Below are 22801 nucleotides of genomic sequence, written 5' to 3' on the forward strand. Positions count from 1 at the left end.
TAATTAGAGAAGTCAATAATCAGAAATGAAAAAGTGACTATTGAAATTCCTATGGTGCGTTGTTCAAGTCACCACCCGGTATGTGTTGTGCGTGCAATCGCAAACGGTCACTAAGCCACCTACAAAACACCTATCCAGCTAGCTTGAAGAAAAAGAGGCATTCAGAGCCTGTTTTTACACATACCGCGCATGCAAGCGTTCGATGGAGAATTAAATAAGAAATCTTAAAATCTTATTTACTTACAGTTTTTTATAATCCAATAAGTAATCTGGTCGTAACAATTTTGCGATACCTCGTCGAAACGCTTCACTATGCAATAAGTGCTTGGTTGACTCCCATTCGTACCTACTAACTTTTTCTTAATATGGAGAAACTGTTCCACAAACTTTTACTACTTCACTTGACAATGAAATAATTTAAATCTTTTATTAAGATTGCTTCACTGCTTCTGTATACTTTATTTTGATACCAACGAATTACGTTCTCACATAAACGCGCTGATTCCCCGAAAAATTTAGCTTAAAGAAATGTGCACGCCCCCAAACCGTCGAGGAAGAAAATTCCGTCTTCTCGTTGTCTCCAGTACTTAATGATATACCACTTCAATTTCATGAATTTTCATATAAATCACTAATCACAATCAGATTAGGTAAACTCCAGTCATGACGGAACGCGCCAAACGTCCCCGATTCTCCACATGAAATCGCAATTCTTTGTAACACCTGCATTCCCGTATCAGCAAAAAAACGCGTGCGTTAATTAAATTTCGCCTGATAATAAAACTCCTTATCGCAAACGACCAGATGTGTCTTAACTTCTAACACTATCTAAATTGAACAAATTACATAGTGATCAAATTTACGCATTTACAGTTACATTTCTAAAAGGATTCGCGATACTTATGGCGTACAGTGTGTGAAACGAGTGCAAATACAAAGACGACCATCCAACTTTCAGTTCTGTCCTAAACTGTCAAAAAATGATCTCGCTTCCATTTATTGTACGACTGCATTTAAACTGTGAATTCTTTTTTTAGATATTGGATGGTCATTCAGAATTGGTACATTACATGGATAGAATAACAAAAATTTTGGATCACACTTTACACGTAGCTTGCACTCAAGGGAGTAGGCTTTCTGCGCATGTTTTAAACATAGTGATGACCTCGCTTAGTTTCACGCAACCGATCGAATATCGCAGTTGCAACAAGCCCTTCGATCAGCATGTTAAGGATTTCTTAACCGTTCGGTACGATTTAGCAATTAGATGAGTGAGTTTATGTTTGATGTTTCCTCTTAGACAATGGGGCCAGCCGGGTGATTTGAATAATTTGAATATCTCGTGGTATGTTCCTGGGAAAGCCGAGATTGACTGCATTCAACACTTGCTAAACAAATACTTAATACCAGAATTGGAGGTTTTAAATAAGTATGCTAGGGGTGAAATTGCTTTGGAAAGGAAGGAGTTACGCAGCCGTTTAAGAATTGTCAGCGCAATTTTGGCCTGTCAAAGTGTTTTGCCTACATGGGATGAACCGGCGATACAACTGTAAGGTATTTTGGTGATCTTTGGTAAAATTTTTATTGTTATGTGTTTAGCATTGACTCGGTCTTGGAGGCGTGGGCTTTTGAATTGACAATTGGAGCCCCGCACTCGGTGACTATGCCAGATGGTGGGAATGTACGAAAAGTTATTGCCGACACAATCCATAATGTTCAGAAGAAAATTTTAGAACTCGATGAAGGCGATACAAAAAGCATATATAATATTGTTTATGTAAGTAATGGCTTATTTATTTTTTAGAAATAGATAATCTTCATTTTATTATTACTTGATAAGAAGTTTCTCCTTTCTGTCACCAATTGTAATTATACACAAGAAAGGGAGAGAGAGAGTTAGCATTTTTATTCAAACAAGAAAATGTATGGAGACAATTGCTGTCTATCGTTTACCCATCGTTGCTAGAATCATACTCCAGTAACACCTCAATATTTGCAAACTTCTCCCAGTTCGAAATCGGCCAAAGCGAATTGCTGACGCTGGAGCAAGCACTGACTACAGGTTGCCTTGTCAGCCTGGGCGGTGAGCTTCCGTAGCTTCTTGCAGTTGCCCCTGAATCAGCTGCTGGTGTTTTTGTGGTCGTTGTACTGACCTCTCCATCTCAGGTTCGGCAGGGTTACTAACCCTCATCTTTAGAGATACTGCCCACCCTGCCGATTAGGTTAGTCTGGTCCTTTTCCTGAATGTTGTAAACTATCAGCCTACCTTTCCCCAGAAATTGAAGCGACGCTTGACCGTCACCAGGTCGTCAGGTTCTCTCAGGACCTAGATGGCAGGCTTGCAAATCCTAGGAAGGCTGTCTTCCTGCACTACCTTTAGGTGTGTGCAGCCTTCCCACAATGGTGGGAGGTTGCCAACCACTCAAGGGAATGGTTGTTCTCGCACGATATTCTTAGGATCTTGCCTGAGTACCTCCAACCCCTCAACGTGGGTGCTAATGTAGCGCTTTTTAGTGCGGACAGATGCTGGTCAAAAACCTTGGCCAGGTGAGATTGTACCATATTTGCCTGGTTAGCTGTTAGCCTACCCAGAGGGTTATTGGTATCTATGATCGCTATCTTGAGTGGCAGTTTGCTTGTAGTTACTGCATGGTGTTCCAGCCTTACTGACACCCGCCTTTGGTGGGGGTTGTGGTTCTGTCCTTCTTCGTCGGCGGTTGAGTCTGTGTTCAATCGCCCGGCCTCTGCCGCTTTTTCTCTCCTACCCGTTTGCGCCCTTGTTCAGTGAACCACTCAAGCCCCACAACCATGACGAGGCCCAACACTGAGGGGATAGTGTTGGTTATAAGTTATAATAGATCTTGTCTTACAGATATATGACATATTAGTATTCAATAAGTTCCGTGGTCGTGATTTCAAATCTCATTGGAAGACCTTCCACATGGTCAAGAGAGTGTTAGAAGACAAACTACATCAGAATAAAAGCCATTTGCGATGCAGCTTAATCGACCGCATCATGCTGCAACATGAATTTCGAAACGAAAGCCGCACCTGCACGTTTACGAAAACCCACAAACAGATAATTGAGGATCTGTTTGAGCTGAGCGTCAGCCACTATAGTGAGGTGGGTGTTTAAATGAACCGGACAAGTCTCTCATTGCACCTATTGCAGGTTCGAATTGCGGCACAGAAGAAGTTGTTTGCGACACTTTCTACTTTTCTGTATTCGTACAGAGTGGTAGTACCGCATATCAAAGATATTCTTCAATTAGATCCGGCAGTTCACCACGAAAAGTTTAAGGGCTGCTTGTTTGTGCTGTTGGGAACGAAGAAGGCCGCAGTTGCCACTAGACATGACTGGAATTTAATCAACGAAGTGTGGCCGCTTGTCATCAAATCGAAAGTATCCGAGAAACCTTCTATTGTCAGCTTGATGGAGGAGCTTACAGAAGCTGTAAACGAGTTTCCGACAATTGGACTTAAATTTGAAATGCCTGACAGGTGTTTAACTGCTGCTTATTCTCTCGCGGAGAATGTTCCGAAAGTATCTTTAGATGGGTTTCAGGGTGTCATAGAGAAGGGGTCTCAATTATTGGAAGCCGACTGTGAACGTAAACTAATTCTTTACAATCAAACCATTGATAGTTTATTAAACGCTTGTATTCATGATAACCTGTAAGTATAAAAGTATTGAAGAATCGTTTTGTTTACTTCTGCTATAGGCATTGGCGCTACTATTACATGAGCTTAGTGTTTATAGAAAGTTTGGTGCACCCGGACACGAACTATAAGCCACATGTGATCAAATTCTTCATGAAAGCTTTAATTAATGATTCGCTCAAAGTCAGAAAAATTGCTTGGAAAGTGTTCCTTTATATACTGGTGCAAAACAAACCAAAGTATAAAAAAATCACCATTGACCCATACAGTTTCAATAAGGAAGGGAGTGGTCATAAGTCAAGTCCGGGAATTAGATCGGATAACGAATGGCTGCTGTATAATAGCAAAACGCTCCCCAAAACTTCAGAAGAGTGGGATAAACCGAGGTACTTGCACAGGGGTGACTTGGGATACTATGCTTGGCCTAAAACCTTAAAAACCTTTGCGTCCTCTAATGAGCAGCCCACCTTCGCCAAAAGACTGAATTCTTTATCTGACGAGGAGAAGGAAATACTCGCGTTTTTCAATGAACAGAACCTTAATAGTTTGATTAAATTTTTATCTATGGAGGAAAAGAAAGGAAAAGATATGTTTAATGGATTCCGATTTGTGGTGTTTAAGGTAAGATTTCTTTCGTATTTACTATTTTAATGAAGCAGGTTATTCATAAAACATTTTTTTGCTTTGGGGAACACATAATCTGTCTTAACAGTATAGTCAAATTAAAAATGCTAAATGGTTACGAAAGTTCAGGTAAAAGATTTTATTTTTCGACATATTTAAATAGTAAAGAGAGAGAGAGAAAATCAAGTTTACCAAAGAAATTTCTGTGGTCAAAAATCAACGAAAATTTTCTACTTTTTAGGTTTCTCTATTCGTAACTCGCCAACGACAATGCTTAGGTAAAATTATGTTTTATTCAAAATTGTAGTACAATAGCACCTTTAATTTGATATTTTATTTTGTCCTCTAGCATCTCTAGTTTAGAAGAGACATCAATTTAAACTTTGGTATTTTTATCAATTTTTGAAAATAATATCACTTTGTAGACTTAAAATTAAATCTACAAAAAATATATTAATTTCACGAAATAAAGTATTACCTTTAAATATTAGACACGGCCTTCTGAACTCGGAAGTGCACTGTCTGCCAATAATCTGCAATCAGATAAAACACAAAACAAAAGAGAGCGAGTGATAATACGTCAAAAAGTGTGAGGGAAAAAATCTAACGTTTGTCATTCAAACACTGAAATTATTATAATTAACACTAACGAAAAGCAATAATTCCACCAACCATTCCAAAACCCAAATTTTGACTCTACAATGAGCGGTCAGTATACAAATTGGTACTATATAAATCTGATTGGTTTGAAATGTAATCAAACTAACCCGAGCAAATTATTCATAATAACAAAAAACGTAAATAAAAATCGTAAATATCGGCTTTCTACTCATTTGTAAGACTTATTTGTGTGCTTAAAATGTAGGTGGTATTCTACTCTGTCGCCATCTATTGGCTGCAGTCTTAACTTAAATTTTTTTTTGCCAAGGAAATGTGTGCAAATTCATTTAACCCAAAAACGCTCTATATGTTAATTCTAAAAATGAAACTGCAATAATTATTGTGCTTCTTTTTTCCAGAATTTATTCAAAATATTCGAGGATCACTTATTAGACTTATTTGTACCTCATCTCGAACGGCTCTCGAAAGATAGCCAAGAACAGAGCCAGAGATGCGCCGCAGAAATAACCGCCGGTTTAATTCGCGGCGCGAAGCATTGGAGTTTCGATCAGGTCGAACGGATGTGGGCGACCCTCCTGCCGATTTTGCGCAACAATTTCGCCAACTTGTCCGTCGAAACGTTAGGCGATTGGAGCGTCTGTTTCGCGATGGCGCTAAGTTCCAGAGATCCGAACCGCTACCATTGGATCTTAGAATTTTTAATGGATAATCCGCTAAATGAGCAAACATCATTTGGTAGCTGTTGTCGTCTTTATATTCTACAACAAGCCCTAAATCAGCAGGCGTGGAGGAACACGGAACTTATGAAGAGGGTGTTGGAGCACGTCAAAGGGCATTTGTCTCATCCATTCCAAAATGTTAGAGATAGCATTAGTATGTGTCTTACGTTAGTATTTTGTGAGAATACTGATTCGACAAATGGTCGCAGTGTCTCTTGGCCTAAAGTTGAGGAATTTTTTGCGTATGTAATGCCAAAGCTCAATCGGTTGTATAAAATGACCATTGATACGATGAGCAAGAAAGAGAGTCGGGAACAAATGGAAGCTGCTACATCTCAAATACAACTACTGAATTTAAGTAATAATGATGAAAAGGATGAATTGATCAGATTATTTAAAATAGGTGAGTTACAATATAATTTTTTATCTAGTGACTATGGAAGCTAATAAAATATAGCCAAGGACATCGCCTGGGGTATGTGAGCTTTAGGGTAAACGAATCTATCTGTTCGAAGTTATCCGATGAGACACGATTTGAGACTGTCAACCTTGAAATTAACAAACGTCAATTATAATTGACGCCAAATTAAGTTGGGTATGACTCATCGCTATGTATTGCAATAATTAGCGTATGGAACGGTGCCTCTCACACAGATTGACGGTTGCTAGAGAAGGATAGAAATTCGTAACTTGAGTCTGCTGTACAATTCATACGGGCGGTCCGTATGTCGCGCATTCCTCAGCTTTTCTTCTGTCATTTCGTGTTTACCTGGTTAACATTTATTTTTACGTTTTTACTTCAATACATCAAGAAACAGTTTTTTTAAAAAACTACTTTGCACTTGTGGAGAGTTTAATCGGTAAATTGTAACAACTTGCATATGAAATTGTGAAAACCATTGACGTAACTTTATAATTATCTTGTAGCATCTAAACTAGAACTGAACATCTGTTATAAGTATAACGAAATTGTTTTTGACTTCTTGACATAATCTCATAAGCTGAAGCACGATATGTACAGATACAGATGTCTCGTTACCAAATCACCTTTGCCGAAAGAAGAGGACTGTATACGATATTGTGAAACCTTGCTCGTAGCTAATGTTCAACATTTTAGAATAACGCATTTGATTTGCCAGTTTTCTGCCTGAAATGCATGTTATAAATGAATGCAGAGGATCGGTGTGTTTACCTACATTAAGTATAGGTTCAAATAAGTGGAGATAATTATAACAACCATTTCTTCTATTTTAATAATTCACTACTATAAATAGTAACAGTTCCCTTTAAGTGCTTTTAGTTTTGAATTCGCATATCAATTTACGCAACCTCGAAGTTTGACAGATTAAAAGTTGAACTTGAAGTTAGCAAGTTACAGAGACATCTACCCGTCCGCATATTAACTAAACGTCGATTTAGATACGACTGACGTTGCTTGAATCTTAATCCGTACAATTTTAAGAATGACCAACTTAATTTGGCGTCAACTATAAATAGTCTCCTAGAAATGCCAAAAAACCAAATTCTCATTTCTGGGCATATAGAAGATACGATAAGACCACCCATTTTGTATTGAAAGCATAGGGCTGTTTAATAGCAGTCCATGTACTTTATGGTCTAAGTTTATAGTTCTTCCACCTAAATGATTAACAAGTGCTGCCACATTTTGTCGAATTGTGGAACTATTTGATTATTCATTGGTTTGTGTACTTATACTCTAATTTAAATTATCTTTCCATGACCTAATGAACATTCCTTTACTTATTTACATATATCAAATTTCATTTAAAGGTAGCCCATTCGTTAGAAGTTTTTGAACTTGTAGTAGAAATAGAAATTTGATACACAGCAACAGTCGATCATTACAGATACATTTCGCCGCTACTGTAAATACCGGAAGTTAGCGCCATCTTGTTTTTTTTACAAACATACCATTTTCTATTTTTTTCTAAATGCGCCATTTTATTGTGAATTCAATGTATTTAAGATTTGTGTACCTATCAGTCATGGTTTTTGACAGGTCAATTTTTGTCTAAAAATTTGGAGATGTAAGGGTCCATTCAAAAATTCATATCTCAGAAACCGTTCAAGAGAAGTGAGTGCAGCGCATTTTTTAAGAATTAAAAAAATATGCTATTGTTTGCGTTTTGTTCGTCCGTCCGGACCCACTTCTGCCATTTCGAACTACTTCTACGGGAATGGTCCTAGAGTCCTGGAATTTTTTGCAGTAGGTAGCCTATATCTTGAAGATGTGTCAGACGGCCATCAAATTTCGCTGTCTAAAAGGGGGGCCCCCCACGAATTATTTCCTGAGATGCTGTTTTTGAAAGTGTAAAACTTACATACGACAACCAATTGGTCTCAGATTTTGCATACGCATGCCTTTAGTGGTGCCAAGTTTAACTTTAGAAAAAGGGGGAGGGGGGGGGGGATTAAACACATGTTCTACCCTTCATGGTATTCTAATGAAAGGTCTCATCGAAATATATGGTTTGTACAACTATAACTTTCCCGTGCGACTCTTTTTCGAGATCAGTGAGCGACGGGCCTGGGGGGGGGTTAAAAATTTATTTTATCTCATTGTATTCTAATTAAAGGTCTCAACGAACCGTTTTCTACCAATTACTGCCCTTCTTTCTGGCCTCTTATCAAAGTACGGGCTGGAGGGGGGGGGGGGGGGGCAACTAGTTTTATCCTTCATGGTACTCTAATGAAAGGTCTCAACGAAAGGAATTAATTTCTACCAATCATAACCCTCCTCCTTGACCTCGATATATTGCAAAACCAACATTTCAAAATGTTCGACAAGAGTTTGAGAATAGATTATACTACTGCCTTACCCTCGATCTTACCAATAATGGAAACCATTTTGAACATTTATTGAAATAAAAGCCAAATGTATCATATTGGTTTATTTTTTGATTTGCACGATAATTACTAACCTAAATGTAATGCTATTTGGTGTGGTTGGAACTTGGAAAGTATTTTTTCAGAGCTTTTCAACGACGTATCACACATCCGAATTACCGAAACGGATTTTGATTTTTTTAAATATCTCGTTTATTTACTAACTACTGGGGGGTGGTAAGTTTTCAAATTGCCACCCTGTATACTCAGTGACATGGAAATTGCAACACCAAGAAGGAGTAGGATTTTTTATTAAACTTGGTAGAAACGTTTAACTACTAAAAGGTAACAATTGATTAAAATTTCATTCATATGGATCAAGTGGTAATGGCTTATTTGACAGTTCTTTCACATTTTTCTAGTAATTTTATATCGTGTATGTTTTGCGAGTTTTGTTCAGTTCTTGCTCTTAATTGTTTCTTTTGAGGCTGTGATCGTGCCTAGAATACGCCAACGTGGAAACTACCGCGAATTAAGAGAAGGCGACAGCTGTCATATTTTTGGTTTGGACGAAAGTTGTTTTTCGTTCAGAAAAATTGCAAACTACCTTAACCGAAGCCAATCCACCATGATTCGCTGCAATCAGGCATGGATTTGGGAAGGTCAGGATAGTAACAGAGAGGAAACGGAGGGGGTGGGGGTGAAAAAGAACAATTGAAGTGCAGGACCACCAATTTCAACTTATGGCCTGTAACACTGTGACACTTCACAGTTCATTTAATTATCTTGACAAAGAAAAATAGTTAGGTTGCACATGCGCAAGACAAATTTCTTGTACTAGTAACAGTTTTATGTATCTTCAAGGCTCCTATACAGGGTGTTACATATAAGTATGTAAAAAAAAAAATGGATGGCAGGGGGCATCAAAACGAGCACTTTTGTCCAATAAACCCTCAAAAAAGTGATTTGCATTTCTTCTTTAATTTTTTCTGAGGAACCATAGGAGTTGCCAAGACTGGTGGCACGTCTTTGAATAGGTTTTCGGGTATGCCCTTTTCGATTTTGGACAGTTTTTTTCAAAATTAAACTAGGGGTTTTTGACATGAAAATCATGAATCTGAAATTAGTTTACGAAGATTCAAAAAAAAATTCTATTGCAATTCTTGGCTGGACAACGAAAATGGAGAGAATTCCACGAAATTTGTTTGTACAGGGTGTCCCATTAATAGAGGTCCCAGGCCATATCTATGGAACCGTTAATTGCACAACTTCGGAAAAAAAATTTGTTAACAAAAGGGCCCAAGAGAAATCCTTGCAAATTATTTACAAGTTTCTAGGTTTGCCGCTAGAGGGCGTACGATTCATGGTTAAGTAGAAAAATATCATTTTCCCTAAAATATACCCAATAAATATGCATAAAAAATACATGCATCGCAATCTTGTATCAATTTTGCATCATATTGCTCTAGCCAATAAAATATGAGGGGTGGGGGAAGTATCACAATATTGACTTAAATCAGTAATTTGTTATTTGTGACATTTTAGGCGGGGGACACTTTCTGACCTGAAGGATCAATTTTTAAATGAGTAACTTTTGTTTGAAAAGTGATTTAAGAAAACTGGACGACAATTTTGTTCCTTTCCTAAGATCACTCGTAAGGTTTAGTTTAAATACAATGATTGCTAGGATAAATCTAGCATTCCCACACCATAAAGTAAATAATATTCATTTAATTACACCAATAATCGTTAGTTAACATTTTATTATAGTTCGGGGTGTATAGTGTTTCAGTTTTTAGTACTATTGACAAGATATCCAGTAACTAATTAAAATCAATATATTTGTGTGTGATAATTGGCTACTATTAACTGAATGTATTGATAAATTATTAATTATTTTTAGTGTGCAAGTATGTAACCAGTGGCGTAACTCGCCGAATTTATGCAGCCGTACCAAGCCACTACGAATTACTACCATTAGTGTGCGTGTTACAAAATAACGACTATGACGAAGAATTAAGTTCAATTTGTTTGAATTTCTTGGTGGTAATCGGGCACTCCCTCACTCCCAGCGCTTATATTCCCGCAGCTTTGTCCGCAATGGAGCAAGTCTCGTCGTGCTCATTTTGGTCTGCAAGAGCAGCCATTGCGGAATTTATTTCTGTCCTGGTATTCCACAATTTCTCGACAATCATTGCTAATGAGAGTTGGGTCGCACAGGTAAATCCGCCATCTCTCCATTTACAACCAACTATTTCTGTATGACATTAGATTCAAAAAATCGTGTTGCAACTGTTAGAGGACGAACAGCCCGAGGTTAGGGTAACTGCAGCTACGTCTCTCAGCGGCTTCCTGCATTGCCACTTTTTACCAAATCCGGAAGCATTATTGGTAAATAAATGTGAGTGCACTGAATGCTTTTAAATGTATCTGTTTGCAGTCGGAATTTAAGTTAAAGTCAAGAACCAAATTGAAACGTCGTAATTTAAGCGTTAGCAATGGGAACCAATCGATCAATCAGAATATACGCATCATACATGCGGCTGTGTTAGGGATGTGCTCGTTTGTCAGCTGTCATCCCTACGACGTTCCAGATTACTTATCGGACATATTTTTGGAGTTGGGCAAGCACTTAAATGACCCACAACCTATTCCGGTAAGTCACTTATTGTGAGTTCAGGTAAATGAAAATTATAATTTTAGGCTACCATCCATCAAACGTTAGGCAATTTCAAACGAACACACCATGATAATTGGGATATACATAAATTAAAATTTACAGAAGATGAGCTTTCTGTTTTAAGTGATTTGACTGTGCCTCCAAGTTATTACGCCTAATAAATATGGTGATTAAAGACTAATATATTCCATTAATATCTTAGGTTTTGTTGCAAATCGTCTCGTATAAGTTGTTTTAAATATGTATTTTTTAATTTTGAAATTTGTATGTTTTGTTCTCTTTTTTGTATTATTGATGTTATTTTATCTTTAAGTCTTACATGACTAGAACGAATGTGGAAGGGTAGGTGTGATTAAAAATGTTGATTAACTTTATTTTGACATAATGTTCTGAAATTTCATAATTAACCATTATTCCCAATATCTTCAAAGGTTGGCAATTCACATTTTACAATTCTATTACCTCCTTTGCATTGGTCAGTTATGTTGACTTGCTTATGATATATTATATATTGCCACTGCCAATAGTGATACGTTTGTTTCCCCCCCTCTTATAACCTCTTTTTTTATCCATTTCTTCTCTTAATTTTTATCCATAATTAATGGAGAACAGATTGAGAAGTGGATGAAGGTATTATTTTGTACAATACCCATTTTGATAATCAATCTTCAACCAAAATAGTATCTACTTTAAAATAAAACGAAGCTGAATGTATGGACTGACAGTTGTTTATAGAACAACATTTTACAGAAGCTAGAATATTAAACATCCTAGAAAATCACATTAGGCAATAGCCGAGTTTTTTCTTATCAGTAAAATTTGAGTTGATTTCTGATTTCCAAAGCTTTTGGGCAGAACGCCCATGCGCGGGGTGGGAGCGGTATCTGTCTAGCTAGAGCAAATTTTTGTTTAATGTTTTATGATAAGTTTAAATGGACAATAGTGACGCGCTTATCTCAAGAAGTGCTATGTCAAGTGTAAAAATATGGAGGCCAAAAAACTATGCCTCTGTTCTGCTTTGGCTGAGAATTTTACTTTGTGTATAATGGTATCTGGTTGCCAATGTAGTTAGGAGGATCTTGATAGATTGTTTTTAGATGATCGTGTGCGTATATCAAAGGCAAATACTGACCAAAGGAGTTTAGATGGTAAATTGATCAAAAATTCATAATTCCAATGATTTTGTTTTGTTTTAAAGAGAGGTGATTTTGTAATTATGTTTGGTGTTCAATTTGAGGGGGAAAACGTGTAAACTGCAGGGGGTCTTGCTTCTCTAAGTTCAGATAATGCCTAAGATGAAAAGCGAGCCACCCTGTACATGTACTGAAAATTTACCTGTTGTCAGGTTTACGCAGTTGAAATAGCAGTCAGAACATCCTGCATGTAAAATGTTTCAATTTATTTAATAAGACCTGGGGAAATTTTGGTCAAAAAGACACAAGAATCCAAATTTTACTCACCTTAAGCTTTATGTAGTTTTATGGGTTTTGCCAAAAGGGGGTAGTTTTCACTCCTAAAAAATGAAGAGCGCCAATCGGCATAATATAGATTTTGAGGTGGAGGGTAAGTTGAACTTAATCCCAAATTTTCATGCAAATCGATGCATTTTGAAAAAATTACCAGGTTTTATACTATTTTAAGTTTCATTTCCTGGACTATGTGCTGTGACAACAATATTGATTGATGTGCTTTTTTCTTTTACATTTATCATTTGTTTCCATAGCCTAATAACGGGCGATAAAAAATGAGTTGCTGTCGAGTCGCCTTTGGAAATTCAAGTACAATTTACTATGTAAACAAAAATTCCAAAGGTGACTAGACAGCAACGATCGCATATATAACACAGTTTTTGTCTTTATTTTCTGCTGGTCGTCACATTTCCTGAAACAAAAAACCAGTGCCAAAAATCAAACAAAATCAAGTTTTGTTCGATAACCGTTAAGAGATAAGACAAAAGTTATGAGAACTGAAAAGATGTATTTTACTTTTGTTTAAAAATTATTTTTGTATTTCCAACGTTTAGTGAAATATGGTCAAAAAAGTGAAAATCGACCGCCCCGATTTAGGGAATTAGTTCTAGGTATGTATGTGTCGTATGGGTGGCACTCCCTAGGTACAGACGTTTTCAGGTAGTATCCTAATATGACTAGACTATTAAGCTTGATCCACTAGCAGAATGCGCGGTGGGTCAAGTAGAGCGGCAAATTCAAATATACACAATGGCTCCATTAACGGTAGAAGTTCTAGCCAATGGAGACTGAAAAATATGTATACGAAGGTAACTCGCTGGGCGCCGACTGCGCGCTGCAGCTTAACACGGATCATGAACGCAGATCGCCTGTACATACCGTTAAAATTAGTACACAAATCAGAAATTTACTTTTGCACATGCGCGAAAGCAGCTTGTGACATGTTTGATATAATCGATTGATTTGCTTCTGTTAAAATATCGGTCCAGAAATAAAAAATGTACCTTGTGCATTCGCGCGCGCGTAGTTTTTCACAAACCTAATACACATATAATTGATCATTTAAAAGGTGCTATTATTAAAATTTCAATAAGGTCAAATGTATCTCTGGGCATGCGCGCATGTAGTTTTTATACATTTAATATACTTGATCGATTTACCTTTACCAAAAGATGCTACTGTCAACATTTCGGTAAGATTGGTCCATAAATAAGAAAGTTACTGCTGCGCATGTGCAGAAAAATACGGCCTAGTTATCGTGCTAACCAGCCGGACAACAAGAACGGATGAAAACAGTACTTTTACCTACTCATATATGCGGAAAAGTAAAAAGGCGCATTAAATTCCGCTTCTTAAAGCCAGTGTACCACACAAGTCCATTCTCCGTACAGTTGACCCACTCAATAAATAATTTCATTGGTTAAAATTCAAAAAATTGTCTAATCAATTATTACTTCCCGCCATTGTATTGACTCTCTATACCTGCTAGTTTGTGAGATCCCCATATGGTCTATCCAAAAAAGGTCATCCTTTATGTAAGCGATGAAGCTCATACATTATTCTGTATATAAAAATAAGCAGTGAAGCAGGCAATTAAAGAAGTTGCCAAAATAAAAAGTGCAATGCCACTGCCAGCTGTGCGTCTGGACATCATTTGAGAAGGCCTGATGCTGGAGTTAGTCCCAATGCACTCGGAAAGCACAAACTTCTGCTCCGTTATTAGATAAAACCTGAAACAGGTTTAGGCTGCGAATTTTGCAAGTGTGGTGGTGCTCAAAAACAAACTTCCTCTATTATTGAGCGTACCCGGTAAATTGGTATAACTGATTCCACAGCTTTTTGTAGCTACAAAAAAATCTAGGCGAAATTACGTGAGATTTAATTAATTTTGAGGGAATATACTCAAATTATAGAGATCGGCTTCAGCCATGGGGTTAATGCATCAGCATGAAGCGACAATAGTACAGATTTGGCAATAGCTTCTATAAGTGTAATATGCTTTGAAGTCAGTAAACAACAACCTATTTCCCCTTATTCTCTTTCTCTATGCTCTCACATGCCAGCACAAGTTAATCACAGCCCCTATCAGTTTATCAGGCGCGTCATCATTTTTGCTTGTAAATGCACTCACTCAGCTCTGGATTTTTTTCAGGAAAGTTTTTTTTACAGATCTTCTACAAAATTTAATATTGATACCAAATATTAGTTGTTGAATTGCATTACATTTGGAAATAGCATTATAAAAGACACTTTTTACTTAGAGGTTTAAATTATCATTATCAAAATGACATAAATGTAAAATATAGCAAATATAAACTTTGACAAATGTGTTGTTATCAATTGATACCACCATAGGTGATACAAATTTTATATTAAAAGTATCTGTTAAATGCATACAATGTCTGTAAAAGCTTCATAAGTGCATGATATTGAGCCAAATATGGAAGAAAACAAACTAGTAATCACATCAGGTAGGAAAAACATAATCGCCCCAAAGAAAACAACTTGTAGATGCGCCAAAGTGGTACCCCGAAAACGGATTTCATCAGACAATGGATTACCTTCCCCAAAGCGATTCACCGCAATCACAAATCTTAGAGCTTCTTCGACTCGACGTCCGCCTCTTGGCGATTTGGATACAAATGTGACAACGAAACAATCCCTCGCACCAATTACGAAGGAACATGGACCAAGCAGCACGAAAACAAGCACTGTTTCACATTTGAAAGCAGATATCCGACTGACACCGTCTAGATTATCGACCCGACTGAGTCAACGAAACTCTCTGAAAATTGTCGATAGAAATTCGTTCGATAAAAAGAAGTTTAAAAGCGTCTTGTCGGGTGGAAAATTATACTCTCCAATAAAGTCAAATTTTTTCTTACCTTCGAGCGCTATTGTTCACCAAGGAATTCCGAAAGTGAAAAAAACTCTACAGAGATCTGAGGGAAATCGGTTCGGTAAGTTGTGCTCGTTTCTTTGCAAAACTTTAATTTTTTTTTTAGGAATTGGGGAGTTTCCTTCAGATAGATACGGCTCAGAATATTTAGAGGTGAGTCAATATGTATATGTACAGAAAGTTCAATCCAAAAATGTTGTCATCTGACCCTGGTTGACCTACACCATCGCCATCAGGACCCGTTTATTGACTTTTTAGCTCATCAGACCTTTTGTTTAATTTCGGTGCTTTGGTATACGCTGCTCAAAATCCCTTTTTCACATTTTCCAAAAAGTTAATCTGTTTTGGGTTCTCCTTAGTCCTTAGGCAGAACAAGAAATGATATTTGTACCTAACTACATCGTTGTCACACCAGAAAGCTGGTAATAACAATAGAGCGTACTCAAATTGTTGTCTTAATAGTTAATGACAACATTTGCTTTAATATCAGACACTCAAAGGAAGAGCTACTTTTTTTAAGACATTCGTTTCTTGTATACCTATGGATACCTACTATTTACATTTTAAAATGTACAAATGTACCTAATAAAAAAATAATAGTAATTATTTCATTTAAAAATTAAACATTTCAAAAACTATGTTCTTGTCGATATTGAAAATATTTCGGTTTTGGTGCTACGTATAATTTTAAGAATTTCATTAGTGTCAAACAATATTCATCTGGGAAACCAAATCATCTTTTCCAGCTGTATAAAGGAAAGTATTGTAATTGTGATAAATTTTCGATATGTCAATATTGCGTTTTCTGGACGCCAAAAAAGTAAAAACTATCTGAACGGGCCTGAAAATTACAGCTCAAACCTCCAAAATAAGAGTTTCTTTTATAATTCTTGTACAAAAAATGTCCGTAAGCAACTATATGCAGATAAAATTTAAAAAAAAACTGCGCATACGCAACCCAACTTTTGTATTTGCGCAATCCAATTTTATTAAAATGATTAAATGAAATGTTGTATGTAGGCACCATGGATGATACTAAAACTAACACGAATTCAAAAAATTGGTTTTACAAGCTATGCTGATCTGGTGGGACATAATCAACTCCTTAAGCAGTGTTTTATTTTCATTTTTATCCTTTTTGGTCCTGACAACAAAACGTAATTAATTATACATAATGTCCCTACCATGTTTGTCCGTTCAAAGTTAGTAAGTGTTAATAATAGCAATATGCATAAACAATCGAATTTCTTTAATAAAAACCCGAATTTAACTACTTAAAATGTCCAAATTTACTAAAATGTCACTCAACATTTTTTTTTAATTTTGAATATTTTTTAATTTTTTTATAAACATGTTATACATTTTACAAATCAGGATTTTTCACTATTGGATGATCTAAATCTTTTTTTGATTTTATTTAGGCATAACTCGAGGATCATGTCCATTTAACCAACTCTATCTATGCTATTAAACGTCGAGATCTCTGTACTTGCTCAAAATGTTTGAAGCAGGTTTTGGAGAATAAAAAATGAACAACTTTTGTATCTACACTTTTTCACATACTTAACCTACGAGAAAAAACTGAAAAACCGTTTTTATTTTTGCGAAAAAGTCGTAGGGGTCTGAAATTTGGAGGAAACATAGCTTTTTTTAAGAAAAAAATGGAGACAATCTTTATGGAACCGTAAAGTTGAGCCTTTCTTAATTTAAATTTAATTTAAAATTTATTTAATGTGAAATTAATTACAGATATGGATCAGAAAGGTTCTTAATCTGCAAAAGATGAGTAGTAATTTAATGGTGATAAAAAAAATCTGCAATAGAGGCGTTAGTTGTATTCTCGCACGATTAGGGCGTTGTGCGCGGGTGCACCATAATGTTGAAACCATTTTTTTGTGTGCTGTACATCCTTGTATTCGTAATCAAAAATGATACTCAATACGTGTGTACTTTTTTTCCTGGTCATATAAAAAAATAAACTTGATGATGATTTCTCCACAACTAAATGTTGTATTGAAAATCTCTCAACGGTATCTTGTAGAGCTCAAAAAATAGCAGTGAGAGAACTTTTTTTTTTTGTATCTGTTTAGAAATAACATCAGAAAAAAAGAAAAACAAAATCAAAAAATTTTGGTTTTTCTGGCAACCTCGGAAGTAATCAGAATTGTTTGGTTTTCTTTAAAGCATGCAACATTAACACATAGAAGGTGGGTTTATGGGCATTATGATTTTGTAACTAGGTTTTTTCCTCCCCAAGATTATGTATCTATAAATGAGCGTACGAAAAAGAATTGCGTACCTGGCAAAATGTGGTATCGCTGTATTTTTGAGTATAAAAAGTAACGAATCCAAATTTTCTGGCAAATGGAAAATATGTCCAATAGGTATTCTCGCACAATTAGGTTGTTATGTGCGGGTACACCATCCTGTTGAAACCAACAGTTTCCAACTTTTTTTTGTAGTGCCGTTCATCGTTGTATTCATAATAAAAAATGCTACTCAATACAGTATATACTTTTTTACCCGGTCATATAAAAAAATTATATCGGTTTACGTAACAACGTGGCATAAAGTCGATGGGTTTGTTTGGTAAAAGATAGTAAACTTTTATGAACGAAAAAATCGTATTTGTGGTCGTTGTTTTTAAACCAAAATTGTAACAAGAAAATTCAATTTTCAGGAAATCATGCTGCACGAGCTAACGAAAGATTGGAAGTACGTATCGCCTAAAGGAAGCGTGCCCTACAACGCAATGAATACGAGAGCAATCATAGTGAATTGGCTAATCCAGGCTCAGGTTTGCCACATCGCACGATTTCCGGGAATACTAATTTCCAACAATTTTAGGAAGTTCTAAATCAACCACCAGCAGTGCTTTTTACCACGGTGCGTATGTTCGATTCTGTTCTAGCGGCTACAGACGTCTCGCAGAATATGTACCAACTTCTCGGCCTTACAATTATGTGGATAGTTACGAAATATGAAAACAATAATTTTGTCACTGTAAGTCGGATTGCAAATACTGCGGTTTTGATTTTCCTTCCGTAGGCAAAGAAGTTAGCACGTTTGTGCAACAACGTCTACACGGCCGACCAAATTTTAAAGCTTGAGAAAAAGATGCTGGCTTTTTTTGGATTTGACTTTAACGTTCCGGATATCATTTTCTATGTCAACTTTTACATAATCAAACTGGGGATTCCAAGTGAAGTATGTAGTAAAGCGTAGGAGAGCCATAATTTGTGCTACTTTTAACGGATGCTACTTATATATAGCTAGTTTAACTGGGAGTTTGTCCTATTGTAACAAATGTAGCCAGTTACTTGTGAGGAAATATGCCTAGTTAATAGTAACAATTAGGACAGGTTTCTAATCAAAGTAGCAAATACAACTAGTATAAAAGACAGTAACATATCGTTCTTCTACGCCTTAATAGGGCATGTTGCTTCGAAACGATTTCCTTATTCTTAATTTTCAGCTCTTACATATCGCGGTACATTATATTTTGGAGTGTTATATACTGCATAAGGCCTCTTCTACAGTTATACCATCAGTTCAGGCAGCCGCAGCGATTTTCCTCGCCCTGAAGATCATCATTCCCTCATCTAAGGTGTGGGACTCGCTGTCCAATATTGTCGGTTATTATAGCGAAACAGAAATGAATGATGTAATCCATGATATGTTGAAGCAGATCCATAAAGTACAAGATCCAAATTACGAATGCCACTACCCTTATGAAAAGTATTCCACGAAGGAAAATTTAAAGGTGGCAACTGTTTTATTAGCGAAACTACTACTGTAACCTTTGTGATTTTAGTTTTTAATGTTTTAAAGAGAATTTTATATATTGAGATGTTTTACTGTAGATCAGAAAATTAAATTTTGAACGCTATTAACGTACAGTAGTTTGAATTCTACTTTGAAGCGTTCTTAACAGAATTTATGAAAACCTACTTAGGAATGTTCCTAGAAACTGTCTTCAAAATTGACTGAGGCAAGAATTTTTCATCTGTGGCAGAGGTGGGAATTTCCTTAGATCAGTTCCCTCAGAGCATTCTACTAGCTACTCCGAATTAGATTTTCCTGATTCGTATTGTAAATGCCGGAGTAGTATAAAACAACTTAAGACCTTGTGCAGGGGCACCTCTAAAAAACATTATGCGGGCCACTCCGTAATTGGGCGGGAGAATAAATAAATAAAGGCCATTGAAACGAATGTAGAAAAGGCTATTAAAATGGCTAAACCAATTTGCTTGTTGCATGTGAACTTTAAGGCTCCCGTAATATTGCAGTAGCGAGTAGCACTGCCCGATTACAGGTTTGAATAATTGATTATTAAAAATAATTGTTAATCAAATAATCGATTCATTTAAAAGAATTCAAACCCGATTATGGTTTGATTATAATCGATTTTTTGACCCAACGCTAGCAAAGAAGCGCTTAGAATATACAAACTAAAATAATGGCATCAATAACGCCAGAAGAATAGGTAGAACGTTCAATAATAAATCAAATGACGCAAAACGAAACCCTCAGAAACGGTGGTCCAAAATTGTTTTTTGACTACGCCACTCGATTCAAATCGTTAAAAATGTGGGCATCACAAGGTTGTTATACTATCTAAAGTTCGAATTGCCGATCAGCGTACATGTACGAAAAAAACTGATACCGCAACGCCATTCGTCAATCGATCCAGTAAATTAGCGGTCAGGGGCGGACTCCAGCTGTACCATCGGGCATTTAGTTCCCGTGATGGTCACGCAAGTTTAAATGCCGAATACATTAGCCACAACGTATATAGCACCACAAGAATGGCATAAGCATCGGCTCATCCCCTTGACTAGGGCTAAGGCTTATCTATTCCGGACGTATTGGTCGGATGCGAAATTTATTAACGCGCGTGTATCACTCATCTCCCCTATACCCTTTTTTTTTATAAACCTTTCTCAAACATGTGGTTGCCATTTGCGACAACAGAGGGTGAGTTGGCGTACTATAGATTGTGTTTTGTTTTTTACATGATTTTTTTTTTGTATAGGGTTTAACATCTAAGGTCATATCCCCTTTATACACCAGTTTGTACCACACAACTGTTTCTACTACCTCACATTTTCAGGTCACACTTCTTGGTATATACCGACATCGTTCAGAAATTCAAGTGTCCTTTTCATATTCACGGGGTTGCACAAGTTATCCACGTACGTCATTTCTAATTTATGTGTAATTCGTTGTAGTTGGTATTTTATAGTGTTCAGAACGTAATACAGTTCACATACGTAATTATAACAAAGTGCACTTTGTATTGCAAACATTTTCCAATCAGATTATTTGGATTACTAAGAAAAAAAACTGTACAATAATGTAAGTTTTTTTATTTTTATTGTTGACCGCCGGTGTGCAGGGTAATTGACCAATTGTAAACCTTTCCTTCTTTCAGGGATTTTATTTGAATTCTTTCATGAGTTTCGGAATCAATTTTTGTCTTTGTCAATCAATTAATTGTGTTTACTCGAATCAAAAGTGCCACCCACGCATAGTTTTCATTATTTCAGGTGTTGATCAAAACTTGTGTAATAAATTCTTTGGAATTTTCGGAAATTGATCAAGGTTAGTGATTATAGCATAAATTATGCCAGAAGCGTACAAGGAGATAATAAAATTCTAACTTTCAATTTTAATTTGTTTTGAGCTAGCTGAACAGTAATATTTTAGAATGTTTGTTCTTGCATGGACACAAAGCAAAAGATAAGCTTTTGCTTTGTGTACCATTCTGCTGGTTGAAGAAGTCACTAACGGTCAGGGGTCAGCAACTTATTGAAACGGAAGAGCCCAACATTTCTCAGTTTTTAAAGTCACAAAAAATTTTTGATTCAGTATTACAGTATTTGGCTATATACAGGGTCCTGCAACAGTGCGTCGGTTTTTCCTACATAGCTAATACCTGGTAAAAAATATTGGTGGTTGCGGATCTACAGAAATTATTTTTGAATGTACAGGGTGTCCCATTTTTACGATGTCAATAAATAAATGATCTTTTTAAATAGAACATCCTGCATATTTTTACTTGTTTCAATGCCATTTGTTCAAAGTGCTATAACTATTCTTTTTCAAATGGAACTACCTCTATTTTATTTCGCTATTCGTTTGTCTTTTGTGTTGTCTTCAATGTTTATAAGGGGTACCCTGTGCTTAAACCCCGCAGTTTTTATGTTATTCAATATTTTTCATTATATAATATATTAATTTAAGAGAGCTAAAACTTGTTTTGTTACAAAATTGTTTCTATTCACTGGGAGAATTTGAAGCCTTCTGCCTTTAAATTTTGTACTGTCTTTCCATTTTGGTTCATATATCTGTACCTGTATCCTTTAACTTATTTGTCAATCCTGTACATGTTTGTTTTATACATACTATATTTTTTTTTTTTACAGACTTGATCAATGCCACATACTTTGGTCTATGATCTAATAAAGTTCGTGTTTATACATCGGAGTAGGCTGCTATCATAAAAAAACAAAAGAATACCAGAAAGTAAACAAGTGTCACAAATTAGATAATTATTCGCTGCAAGTGTACTTTTGATTTCGTAAACAAATAAGATTAATTAAAAAGGCGAATTTCGAACAATCGAACTAATTTCTTTAGATAAATACGGAGAGCCGCAACTTTATATCAAAAGAGCCGCAGGTAGCCGACCCCTGCACTAACTAATTTTGAGGTTACAACACTCAATTTATTCAATGTCTTCCAGTCTAACTTACGAACAAAAACCTTACATTTATTTCAATATCGGGTGATCAAAAAGAACTGCAGACAGTTTAAATCGGGCGCTTTAAGTTGTTAATGTTTTTTACTTAAGGAATTGGCAAACATGTTTAGAATGTAGTTTATTTATGCATTAGTGATTAAATTGATCCACCACTGCTTTTACATAAATGACATTTGGTATGTTACCAACTTTATAAATGTTTAGTTTTACGGGAAATTCAATCTGTCGGCACTACTTGGCGATCACCCGGTATATTGCAAAGAAGTTCCTAAAAAAAGAGCATTCTACACAATAAGTGAATCTATTAGCTACTTATACAATGTTATCATTTATTTAATATCTTTTTGCATTGTCTAATAGCACTGGGCGATTACAAGTTTGAATAATCGATTATACTGATAAATCAATTAATCAAGTCATTGATTAAGGAAATAATGGACTATAAACAAAAAGAATAAGCAAACTCGATTATCAGTTATCGTTTGATTATAATCGATTTTTTTGCCCAACGCTAGT

The 22801-nt window shown here is 36.0% G+C and overlaps 2 protein-coding genes across 2 annotated transcripts in view; both read left to right on the top strand.

Annotated features, from left to right (window-relative positions):
• Positions 1-11525, top strand: part of LOC116166648 (proteasome activator complex subunit 4B-like) — a 31111-nt gene extending 19586 nt beyond the window's left edge. Inside the window, exons 9-19 of the mRNA XM_031481675.1 lie at positions 1038-1249; positions 1301-1549; positions 1600-1777; positions 2873-3124; positions 3173-3675; positions 3723-4281; positions 5304-6027; positions 10375-10691; positions 10743-10862; positions 10912-11127; positions 11175-11525. Of these exons, the coding sequence (XP_031337535.1) occupies positions 1038-1249; positions 1301-1549; positions 1600-1777; positions 2873-3124; positions 3173-3675; positions 3723-4281; positions 5304-6027; positions 10375-10691; positions 10743-10862; positions 10912-11127; positions 11175-11309 (3465 nt within the window). The 3' untranslated portion in view covers positions 11310-11525. The remainder of the gene's footprint in view (positions 1-1037; positions 1250-1300; positions 1550-1599; positions 1778-2872; positions 3125-3172; positions 3676-3722; positions 4282-5303; positions 6028-10374; positions 10692-10742; positions 10863-10911; positions 11128-11174) is intronic.
• Positions 11526-14940: 3415 nt separating this feature from the next.
• LOC116166651 (G2/mitotic-specific cyclin-B-like) lies at positions 14941-19408 on the top strand. Its single transcript, XM_031481684.1, has 6 exons — positions 14941-15580; positions 15626-15672; positions 18200-18316; positions 18367-18522; positions 18568-18726; positions 18995-19408. The coding sequence occupies exons 1-6, from the start codon at positions 15061-15063 to the stop codon at positions 19316-19318; spliced, it is 1323 nt and encodes a 440-aa protein (XP_031337544.1). The 5' UTR covers positions 14941-15060; the 3' UTR covers positions 19319-19408.
• The last annotated feature ends 3393 nt before the right edge of the window (positions 19409-22801 follow it).

This window comes from Photinus pyralis, unplaced genomic scaffold, assembly GCF_008802855.1.
Source record: "Photinus pyralis isolate 1611_PpyrPB1 unplaced genomic scaffold, Ppyr1.3 Ppyr1.4_LG3b, whole genome shotgun sequence".
NCBI classification, from domain to species: Eukaryota; Metazoa; Arthropoda; class Insecta; order Coleoptera; family Lampyridae; genus Photinus; species Photinus pyralis.

Coding starts and splice junctions, on each gene's coding strand:
- LOC116166651 (XM_031481684.1), top strand. CDS start 15,061: ATGGAAGAAAACAAACTAGTAATCACATCAGGTAGGAAAAACATAATC. Junction 15,581..15,625: donor ATCTGAGGGAAATCGGTTCG/GTAAGTTGTGCT, acceptor TTTTTTTTTTAG/GAATTGGGGAGTTTCCTTCA. Junction 18,317..18,366: donor ATTGGCTAATCCAGGCTCAG/GTTTGCCACATC, acceptor CAACAATTTTAG/GAAGTTCTAAATCAACCACC.